The sequence below is a fragment of the Schistocerca serialis genome, chromosome 5, assembly GCF_023864345.2.
Source record: "Schistocerca serialis cubense isolate TAMUIC-IGC-003099 chromosome 5, iqSchSeri2.2, whole genome shotgun sequence".
NCBI lineage: Eukaryota > Metazoa > Arthropoda > Insecta > Orthoptera > Acrididae > Schistocerca > Schistocerca serialis.
In genome coordinates, this window is record NC_064642.1 from 314,819,156 (window position 1) to 314,831,380 (window position 12,225).

Sequence of the window (12,225 nt, forward strand, 5' to 3'; positions counted from 1 at the left end):
CAGAACAGAGGATGTGGTCACACTCTAAAATAAAAAATTCTTCGTAACTTTGCATTCTACTTTGTCTTTTTTCGAACTTTAGACGCCACAAGTTAAAAAGCGATTCATGTGTTTCGTACTTCTTATTAATTATGCAGTTGTTGGAACACTAATTCCATTAATTAAATTATTCAAAAATAAATATAGTTCTTATTGTCCATATAGTGCATTAAACATTTATTTACTTTTCATATTCCCCCTTCAGTGCTTTATAAACCATTTCACACGTTTCTGAAATTATTTTGTTTAATGTGAAGTGTGATATTCGGGTGCTGTGTTGTAAACTAGAGCAGCTCTCTCCTGTATCAAGAAATCCCAGTGTCATAGTTTTCTTGTCTTCTGCAGGTATAACATTCCTCAAGAGAGCATTCTGTTCAGTAATATGAGAAGCCACTTTGCTGTGTAAATACTGAAATACACTTTCATCCATTCATGAGTAATTGACATCCTCCATTTGCAGCTCTCATAACAATTTTTGCTGAATGCTTTTGTTATCTCGGGGTAACACCTATGGATTCATCCAAGTATGTTTCCTTTTTTCCCACCACTTTTATTCCAAATACACACACAATGCAGTTGTGGTACGAGCAAATGCAGCACATAATATCAAGTTGTTATACGCCATCTTGAAATTTGACAAAAAATATAACGACAGTGCCACGTCAGAGATCTTTGTCAAAGAAATTTGACAAATATTTGATCATATTTCTTTGTCGAAGAAATATGATACTGTAATGCCGGCCTAAGGGGTAAATTGTAAAGTGAACGTACACTGTCCCATCACATTAATACGATTATCTGTCAAAAGTAGGAATAGCTACGTTTTGCAGCGCATACCACCGTGAGACGTGCAGGAAGAGGGTCAGTGACGTTTGGGAATGTATCGACAGGGGTGTGGAGCAATACTGATTCCAGTGTCGTGGCAAGCTGCGCTAGGTTTCTCGGTTGAGAATCCACGGAGCGAACAGCCCGATCGACGTGTCCCACAGATGCTCGATTGGTTTTAAATATGGGGCGTCTGGTGGCGAGTTAAGCATGGTAAACTCATCCTGGTGCTCTTCGAACCACGCACATAATCTGCAAACTGTGTGACACGTAGCATTGTCCAGCTGGTAGGCGCCATCGTCCATAGGAAAAACAAACTGCGTGTAGGACTGGACATGGTCCCCAAAGATAGATGCATACTTGTGTCGATCCAGTGTGCCTTCCATAATGACAAGATCTCCCAGGGAATGCCACAAAACACTCCCCAGACCATAAGGGCCTCTCTTTGTTTGTTTTCAGGCTTTCACGCTATACCCGCCATCTGCACGATGTAGTATAAAAAGTGATTCATCTGAAAACGCCATTCAGTAGACATCTAGTTGCGGCACTGGCGTGCAAATTTGAGCCTTAGTGCCGATGAAGAGGATTCAGCATGGGTATGTGAACCTGGGGTCTGCTGCAGAGGCCCATATGCACCACCGTTCGCTGAAAGTTCGTTGACGAGACATTGTTGGTAGCCTTGCTTCATCTGGGCGGTCAGTTGCTCGACAGTTCCACAAGTGTTCGCCTGTACATTTCTCCACAGCCGTCGTTCAATTGTTATCTATGGTCTGTAGTGCACCACCCTTAGCCGGCCGGAGTGGCCGAGCGCTTCTAGGCGCTACAGTCTGGAACCGCGCGACCGCTACAGTCGCAGGTTCGAATTCTGCCTCGGGCATGGATGTGTGTGATGTCTTTAGGTTAGTTAGGTTTAAGTAGTTCTGAGTTCTAGGGGACTGATGACCTCAGATGTTAAGTACAATAGCGCTCAGAGCCACTTGAACCATTTGAGCACCACCCTTGCCTCGGCGTCTCTGTTGGTAGCGCCATTTTACCATTTCTAGTATGCTTTACAGACTTCAAGAAGAATATAATAATTCCAATCCCAAAGAAAGCAGATGTTGGCAGATGTAAAAATTACCGAACTATCAGTTTAATAAGTCACAGCTGCAAAATACTAACACTAATTCTTCACAGACGAATGGAAAAACTGGTAGAAGCCGACTTCGGGGAAGATCAGTTTGGATTCCGTAGAAATATTGGAATACGTGAGGCAATACTGACCTTACGACTTATTTTAGAAGAAAGATTAAGTAAAGGCAAACCTACGTTTCTAGCATTCGTAGACTTCGAGAAAGCTTTTGACAATGTTGACTGGAATACACTCTTTCAAATTCTAAAGGTGGCAGGGGTAAAATACAGGGAGTGAAAGGCTATTTACAATTTGTACAGAAACCAGATGGCAGTTATAAGAGTCGAGGGGCATGAAAGGGAAGCAGTGGTTGGGAAGGGAGAGAGACAGGTTTGTAGCCCCTCACCGATGTTATTCAATCTGTATATTGCAAGCAGTAAAGGAAACAAAAGAAAAATTCGGAGTAGCTATTAAAACCCATGGAGAAGAAATAAAAACTTTGAGGTTCGCCGATGACATTGTAATTCTGTCAGAGACCGCAAAGGACTTGGAAGAGCGGTTGAACGGAATAGACAGTGTCTTGAAAGGAGGATATAAGATAAACATCAACAAAAACAAAACGAGGATAATGGAATGTAGTCGAATTAAGTCGGGTGATGCTGAGGGAATTAGATTAGGAAATGAGACACTTAAAGTAGTAAAGGAGTTTTGCTATTTGGGGAGCAAAATAACTGATGATGGTCGAAGAAGAGAGGATATAAAATGTAGACTGGCAACGGCAAGGAAAGCGTTTCTGAAGAAGAGAAATTTGTTAGCATCGAGTATAGATTTAAGTGTCAGGAAGTCGTTTCTGAAAGTATTTGTATGGAGTGTAGCCATGTATGGAAGTGAAACGTGGACGAAAAATAGTTTGGACAAGATGAGAATAGAAGCTTTCGAAATGTGTTGCTACAGAAGAATGCTGCAGATTAGATGGGTAGATCACATAACTAATGAGGAGGTATTGAATAGAACTGGGGAGAAGAGGAGTTTGTGGCACAACTTGAGAAGAAGAAGGGACCGGTTGGTAGGACGTGTTCTGAGGCATCAAGGGACCACTAATTTAGCATTGGAGGGCAGCGTGGAGGGTAAAAATCGTAGAGGGAGACCAAGAGATGAATACATTAAGCAGATTCAGGATGTAGGTTGCCGTAAGCACTGAGAGATGAACCAGCTTGCACAGGATAGGGTAGCATGGAGCGCTGCATCAAACCAGTCTCAGGACTGAAGACCACAACAACAACAACAGTATTCTTTAACCAAGATGGCACACGAACAGTTTACAAACTTAGCTGTTCCAGGAATGTTTCCTTCCGTGGCCCAAAATCCAATGATCATGGCCTTTTGGACATCAGATAAAAATCTCTGTTTCCACATTACGACAATGACTGCATTGTTTTCTGTCCCCCCCAACATGCTTTATATACCCTCCATTGCTAGTGCTACCACCTGTCGTCTGTGAGTGGTTATTGTACTTTGACATAAGTAGCAGTCATGTTGATATGACTGGACTGTGTATTACCGAAATCTCCTGATGAGGTTATTTGAGGTTGTCAAACTGAACTGAAGCGCTTTGTTCCACGTCAACGGCACAGCTCATAATGCGCTGGATCATTGGCTGGCACATTTTGCCTCTGTCCCTATACAGTATTCTTTTTGAACGGCAGCCACTGAGTTCTTCCTCTTTCCTCGGATGAGGAAATTTTTACATTGCAGGTATTTCCAGAAAGACGACTAGGGGAATTTCAGGGTCAGACGTTTCCCAAACAATTAAAACGCAGACTTCTACAACCAAGGTGTCCACCAAATCATCTATCATTGATAAAAATAAGTCGCGTTGAGGGCTGAATACATGGAGGAGGACTACCGCCATCACCAGGGCTCATGGTTGCATATTGATTTTTGCGAGGTGATGATTAAAACTTCGACTAGTGCATCTTATTGTATATTTTTCTAGTTTGTTCCGTTGTTGAGACAAAGGTTCTAATATTGGAATGTAGTTTCTACAAAATTAAATCACGGATATCTGGCAACCACCTCTCGAATTACACTTCGAAACACTACCTCCAGCCCAGAGGACACAAAACTCGTATCCTACATTCAACGACGGTTGCCGGCCGACTCCCCATGTCGTGAGCCCCAAATTGTGTTAACATCCAGGCCTCTCTGCCAATCAGATTCAGGAGCAGAATATAGGCAGTGAGTGGGAAACTCACGTTAATACCACTCCTCTTCCAGATGCAGCTTCTCAAAGGCTTTTGAAAGTTTATTTCCTGCAGGCACTGGACAACAGGTGCCATTAGGAGAAAACCGATCGCTCTAAAGCCTGCTTTCTGGTCACAGACTAACATCTATTTCGTAAGATTATCCTTTCCAGGATGGGCAAGGCCACATTCTCCCAGACACTGGAGCCCAGTTCTAAGGCCTACAATAGCCAAATTGACACATTCTTTTGGGTGGAGCCTGTAATGATATGTCACAAGAAGGTAACTGTATCTTTCGCCAGAGAGAGGTTATGATAAACCTGTCAGCGGTTCCATCTCATCCGCTGTGGCCGAGCTGTTCTAGGCGCTTCAGTCCGGAACTGCGCTGCTGCTACTGTCGCAGGTTCGAATCCTGCCTCGGGCATGGATGTGTGTGATGTCCTTAGGTTAGTTAGGTTTAAGTAGTTCTAAGTCTAGGGGACTGTTGACCTCAGATGTTAAATCCCATAGTGCTTAGAGCCATCTCTTCCCATGTGAATATTCTCCAAAAGAAAAACCACTGGGCTGAACAGTGGCAAGTGAGATGTATCGACTCATCTGGTTCTCAACATGCTTGTACCTTACTATCGGCATATATCAACATGCCTCTTGATTCATCAGACCAGATGATTTCGTCCATACTGCAGACGTTGACTGACCCCTGTTAATCATAAAGCAGTAAGCAGACGTACAGGTATGGGGTGTTGGCTTCTTTCCGCGGCAGCAAAGATGTGGTTCAGATGATATGACAGCTCGCTGGTTTTTCATGTCCATTATTGAAATAGCGACCGATGTGCTGCACTCTGGAAAATATATCCGCTTTTAGAATTCGCAGCAGTAAATGGCAACCCGCATCGAGCGAATTGGTGTATTAAGAAAGGCAGCTAAGTCATAATTTGGAGCCCTTCAGATTCCCGTCCAGACAGAATAGATTTTTCGTGGTTTCCCAGAGAATGTTAAGACTAAAAGGTAGATGGTTCCTTTGAAGAAAATGTGATCGATTGACCGCCCCACCTATACGCTATCTGAGATAGTGTTTCATCTTTGACGATCTCGTCGTCGTCCACAGAACATTCAGTCCTATTCTTCCTTTCTTTTATTCCTGTCATTAAAATGCCGTTTCTCACGGCTCTCCAGCTGCCTCTGTTTTGCCCCGGTCAAGGCACACATGAAAAGAAGGACTATTAGAACTGAAGTCCTGTCGACAGCGCGGTCATCAGAGACGGCGCTTAAGCTCGAATTATGGAAGGATGCGGAAGGAAACTGGTCGTGCTCTTTTCAAATGAACCATCTTCGCATTTGTTTGGAAGGATTTAGGGAAGTCACGAAAACCCTAAATCTGGATGGCAGGGCGGTGATTTGAACAGTCGTCCTGCCGAATTTGAAACCAGTGCGCTAACCACTGCGCCACCTCGCTCGGTAACGCACACACGGCACGCGCTTGACACATGAAGAGCCCAATGTGTTCATTGTGAGCGTCTGCATGCAATGCAAATTTGAGGTCTAGTATCTCGATAAAAAACATTGCTCCCAGCAACACATGAACCAGCGCATCTTCGACGGTCCAGCGAAACAACACCGAAACTGGACAGTAGCTGACTGGAAGCGTGCAGTGCGGTGGGGATTTTCCCTCTTTAGGTAAGGCATCGAGTGCGCAAACGACACAATGAGACTTTTAATCCACAGTGTGTGTGTGAACGGTTTGGTTGAGATTGTTGTTGGATTTACATCTGTGGTGTTAAGGGAGGTATTTTTCTGCCATACATTGGGCTGTGGCATTATATTAACATGAACAAGGACCAGAATGTGTATCCCAACTTTCTCGGTGACTAAACGCTGCCCTTTCTTTTGCACCTTATAAAAATGACTTTTTCTTTTTAATAATATGAATATTTAAATATGTTTTCGGAGAGAGAGACAGATTGATTTTTGATTGAGATTTTTACTTTAAGTCGTAACTGGTACCTGAATTTTGGTTGCTGCCTTCTTGAATGATCAGCTAGCTTCTGCACCAGTTGGTGACGTATTACAATTTGGAGGAAGTTATTGTTCTTTAAGGTTTAAAATACGACTCTGTTAGTTACTTGGCCGTATTGCGGATAGCTTTCAGCCCAAGTTTCCGTAGCTTTTCATACCTAAGGAACCACTGTTGTAAGTAAATAAGATCAAACAGCAATCTGGTTTTCATGAGAAAAGGAGATTGCTTAGCTCACAAACTTCCTTCAAACTACACGTCCAGCTACATCAAAATTGGTCAGTGGAGTTCAGTACCATACTATTGTACAAGAACGTAATCCAGTTACTGTAATTAAGAAATTACGAGAGGTTGTTACTTACTGAATGAAAATTACAGAGAATGCATTTCTTTTCCTGTATTTTAGTGACCTTTGTACACTTACAATTCTGTCGATTGATAGACGGCGACGACAATGAAGTTCACCTCCTTTTCCAAAAACAAGATATTTCTATTCTTCACTTCCAGATAATTTGTATACAGAAATGTTTGGCAACTCATACACATACTTTACTCGGTTTTATCACTAAGATATCAATTTTCATTAAATGTACCAATACGTTCTGAGCGACGGCCCAGCAACACGCCCTCTTCCCACAAGGTACAGATTAACAGTTCTCTTTTTCTTCTAATAAATCAATTGCCTTTTCTTTTAGAGTCCATACTCAAAGATTAACAACTACTATCGTTGCAGGGATTGCGCGCTAAAGAGTTTGTTGCTGTCCAGCTGCGCTTCACTTCACTTCAAGTACTTTTTGAATCAAATTTACATTTACAGTATTTACATACATTACTGAGCTTCTCAGAATAAAATCAGACACAAATTGGTTAAAAAAAGGGGCATTGAGGCTCACATAACATTACAATCTTTATGGTGGCCACGCTGTGGATTTTCTGATATTCGAGACAACTACAGCAGCGATCACTGGTCTGCACGCGTCCGTTCCTGGTTTGAACATCACTCAGGCACCCTACGAAACGGCGATTGGCCTGCTAGATTACTCGATCTTAATGTCATTGGTAATGTCTGGGGCTATTGGAGCATTCCTGCAGCTTGATAGCTGTGCGGCTGAACGGGGCCACAGAGCGGCTTCTACTGAATTTGGTATACCAGAAGATACTTGTGGTCTCTGTCCCTCGCCAAAATGAGGTTATTATCAAGGCTAGAGGTGGTGATTAATTATTAGCCCCCCGTGCTTATCAGTAAGCATGCGACAGCATGCGCTACCAGTATGTTCCAAATCTCTGCACATAAAAACTGGATCCTTACAGGACTCGTACCTCGGGTTCTGTTCACGATAGAAAGGCAGGGTCAAGTGTGTTGAAAAGTCCTTGGGCTAGGGACCATTTGTATGCTCAACAGAAGAATCGCATTAGTGTTAGTGTCCTACAGTGCAGGATTTGCTTGGGCAAATGGAGCAAATCGGTTGGTCGCTTGATATTTTTATCCGTTTTGGAGATACAGAGGTTCGAATTTACCCTACTTGTCCACGTAAAATCCGGTGTGAGGTGAAAAAGTTGTTTATATACTGAAGTAGCACGGAGAAATATGTTGTAAAAGGACTCCGTTATCATCTGGGAACCGTGTTGTAGTATTGAAAATTTTTTGCGCATTATTGATCCGGTCCCAGGTGTAAAATTAATTTGGCATTATTTCCATTTCACATAATAACAATCAAAATTTTAGTGATCCATAAAGTTTCTTTCATGTGAGTGACATGTCCTGCTCTGGCAGGGAAAAGAAGGGAAACAGCGGAAAAATGCTCATATCGGAGCACAAAATAGGCGAATATGATCCTGTTTAAAAGAGTGACTCACTCTACTTTCTCAGCATCTTTAAATTTTTTATCAAATACTTGGCATGCGAACATATACGTGCTGTTTAAGCTATGAGAGGAGACAGTGCAATGGGAAAGAGAGGGAAAAGTAATACATGCTGTGCTGGACAATTCCAGACAGTGGTTGTGGTATAGAAAGAGCGAAAATGACAGACAATGGCAGTCTGCGAGAAAGAGAGGGACGCAACGGCAGTGGAACATAGTTCACAGTGACAGAACAGTGCTACGAAAAGTGTGTTGGAGACAGTGCAAGTGAGAGAAGAAGAAAGAGAAGGAGAAAGTGGAAGTGGGTGACAGTTAGTGACAAAGGTAGTGACAGTGAGAAGAGAGAGCAGCAATGGGCAGGAATGAGTGAGGCAGTAGCAGTAAGACAGGACAGAACAGTGACCCAGGCTGCGAGACAGGAGGCAGTGACAGTTGAAGAGAGTCAAAGATGCGTTGGGCTGAATCAATAAGTGGGAAAGAGCATGTGGGAGTGGACGGGGATGAGCAGCTTAAAGCGATGGACTAATTGATGTACGTCATAGTTTAGAGAGCTGTGGGAGTCAGAGGTGAGTTACATGTTAAACACAGCGTGAATATGTTCGCATGTCAAAATTTTGGAATTTTTTTTTTAAAGGTACTGAAGAAGGTAGAGTGAGGTAGCTGCTACCCATTTTTCACCCTCAGACTGCTTTAAACTGGAGCACATTCGCCTTTTTTGTTTTTGCTCCGATAGTAGCATTTTTCCGCTGGCTACTATTTAATCCCTGTTACTTAAGGCAAGGCCAGCAGCAGCCGTTTTGGGATCTGTAGTGTCCCCGCCGCCCCTGGCCTGTCTCTTATCGTGCTGCTCCCCCCACTCCTACCCGGACAGTGTCGCCCGGCCGGCAGCGCAGGCTGGCCCAACCGCGAGCGCAGTCGCCGCCGGCACGCCATGGCGCCGACACCCCTGCTGCTGCCGCTGCTGCTGCTGCTGCTGGCGCGCGCCGCCCACCCGCACGTGAGTCCGCAAGCTGGCTGCTTCCACCGAAACACAACACTACGTAAAAAAAAAGCCGCTTAATTTTTCAACTGAATCAATGTACGAGTACTGTGTCGAAAGGTTCCCCTGTCAGTAATTCCCTCTGGAAAATATAGTTACGACTTCCATAACTCCACACTGCACTCTAATAGCTGTCCACTCACAAATTTCTTTAGATATGGGAATATCTAGATGTTACGAGGTGCAGTTGGAAGTTTCTGTAATTTGAACATCTCAGTTTTCCCATTTGCCAAAGCACTTTTCATAGTACCGACGCAAGAATACTTTTTGCCATTTTGGAACACATATTTCAAGTCTTTTGTTTTTCCATTCGTCTCGAATACTTTGTGAGTTGTTGTCGAAGAAGTATCTGGGTATCACTAGGTAGTTTCTCAAAGCAATACTCTTGGATAAATGTTTCTCGGCTTTTCTGCCTTGCCACATTCATTTTATATGCGCAAGCAATCAACGATTTCCTATGCCGTCATCTTCAGTGCTGTCTTGCTGATAGGCCTTGTTGTACCTTCGTATATAGTTGGTCGAATTATTTCATGGAGGCGTCACGAAGCCGCGAAACTTCCATATGCTACTAATATTCCTTCATGACAGACATAGACATAATCTGTAGTAGCATATAGAGGTTCCGTCAGTTTGTGACGTCTCCATGATACAATTTGACCAACTACATACGGAAGTAAAACACGGCCTATTAGTACGACAGTACTGACGATGAAAGCGTAGGAAATCATTGATAGCTTCAGTATACAAGCAAATCAGGCGGGCCTGGAAAATCGACAAACATTTATCCAAGAATCCCGTTTGTTTCCCGTGACCCGCTGTCTTAATCTATCCGACCGGTGATCCTTTTTTGGAGCAGGGCCGTCGACTTCCATTTATTGCTTTGCTTGTTGCTTCATTTCTAGAGTGAAGTGGTGGGTCCGTGCCTCATCTACAAAAACCAAATCGGCGTATAAAGTGCATTTCAAATTGTTCATCTACCTGAACAGCCTTTCTGTAAATGGTGTCTTTCTTAACATTAAATCTTTTGAGTTCTTTCTAAAGCGATTTAAAATTTATTGAGAGATTTTCTCGCTTCTGCTTTTGGCCAGCATTCGACAAATATAACTTCGATCTTGTAGAAAGCTTTCTCACATTCAGTTCTTCATGGGAACGTACAGCACGCTGTCCCGTGATATGCCCAGGACGTCAATTATTGCGTATACCTTTAGCTACCTACCCTGCAATTCCATATTATGCGACTTGACGATGTTTTCATTTGTGGTTGCAGTTTCTGGAACGTCATCCTCGTGGCTTACTTTCAAGATAGATGCGAAAATCTTAACTGAGACGTCTGTTTCGTAGCTGCTGAAATCGAAGCAGAAAAACCGATGTAAAACCTTCACTAAAGCAAGTTCGACTGTAGTGGCAATAAAGCGTCCAAAACAAATAATTATCTTATATGATGACTGGGTTCCCAGTTTAGTAGTCTGCATGTATCACGTACTACACCACTAACGGAAACATGGGCATAAACAAAACTATTCCATACAAGTTAACAGTTGACTTAAGTTAGTGGGCAACACGCAACGATACATCAAAAACAAAACGCAATGTTTCAGCGATATAAACGCCATCTCTGTGCCAAGCCGAATAGTTTTCGCCTTAAAATTGTGAAAACGGGGATAAACTCTGAAATTTATAACCTATAATTTGTTTGATTTAAGATAGAACCAGCTGCTTGTGTCATGTTGTGGCACTATGCTGCTTCGAGTCATGTAATATCGATAGTCATTGCTAGAAGTTGTACGACTTAGTGTTACAGTCAAACACTCCAAAGGAACGCAAAACTCTTTCGGGAGTGTTAACATAAGACATTTTCAGTCGTTCAGGAATGCTGCTGACTACTAGCATTCCGACCTATGGATTGATTCAACCGGACGAATGCCTTGATTCTTAACTTTCGCAAAGTTTTTGACACAGCTCCATACCGAATTTATTTACGGAAATACATTCTTTATGGGATATACACCGTACACCTGATAGTTTTTTTACAACATACCATAGCAGTGTAGAGAAATTCGAGACGAACTTCGATCCAGATCTATCAAGTCGGAAAACTACCACAAATTGCGATATTGCAGTGCCTGTATTAGTCTGAATTACGATGCAGTGTTCCTTTGGAACTGTCCGAAGGAACAGGCAATGCGGCAACTACAGCCATTATGAAATACATTAAATGTATCCGCAGATACAAATATGTACAACCATTAGCTGTATAAATGGATGACAATAATGAAACCGACCGGGCATGAAATAGGCAGAGCCCGCACCAACCGTTGCCTTAGGGTACAGAGCGAATGGAAGACATCGATTTAGGGGGAAAATGCACCACGTCTGTTCAGTAGACCTCAAAGAAGCCTCGTGTACGATTAGTTCCTCAGTGTTGAATTTGGCAGACCGATAGTAAAATACTAAAATGTACTGTCTAATTGGTTAGTCCAAATACAAGATTATGGCAGTCATCGAAGGAATCTAAATGGGAAAACTACGGTGTTCTTTGGAACGCTTTCACGTAAATTTAGATAGTCTAAATTTCGGCGAGATACAAACCTATTCTTCTCCCTATTTAAAACACTCTCTGAAAGGGCCACAAGGGCAAGGAACGGTCAGTTAGGAAATACGTAATCTCATCGAAATGGCAGGCTTTAAAAAATCTGTATTACATACGTCGAATAAGCAAGTAAGTTTAGAGGACATTTTTACAATTTCTTTGGGGCAATGTTCTGCTAAGGAAGAGTGGTAACTAGTACCGTCAGCAAAACAGTATTTTACATTTACGCAAAAATTTTGAATTTCCGTAGGAGAGAGCATTGTACCTAGAGAGTAATATACCCAGGAACACATTTTTCCTGTTCGGTACTTTAGCCTAGTGACTGATTTCAGAATCACATGAGGGAATACGCGCTAGAAATCGCCATAAGGAGTTTAAGCCATTTTCTACAGTTTTTGTTGTTCGTAGGCATGAGCTTGTGTTTTGTGCAGCACTTGTAAATATTTTGAGTTCTACACATTCCTGTATAAAATATGAAAGCTAGTTAGAATATCTTATTAGT

At 42.6% G+C, this 12,225-nt stretch overlaps 1 protein-coding gene across 1 annotated transcript in view; it reads left to right on the plus strand.

Annotated features, from left to right (window-relative positions):
* The first annotated feature begins 9,019 nt into the window (after positions 1-9,019).
* The window catches only part of LOC126481919 (collagen alpha-2(IV) chain-like), a 197,459-nt gene continuing 194,253 nt past the window's right edge, over positions 9,020-12,225 (plus strand). Inside the window, exon 1 of the mRNA XM_050105878.1 lies at positions 9,020-9,091. Within this exon, the coding sequence (XP_049961835.1) occupies positions 9,026-9,091 (66 nt within the window). The 5' untranslated portion in view covers positions 9,020-9,025. The remainder of the gene's footprint in view (positions 9,092-12,225) is intronic.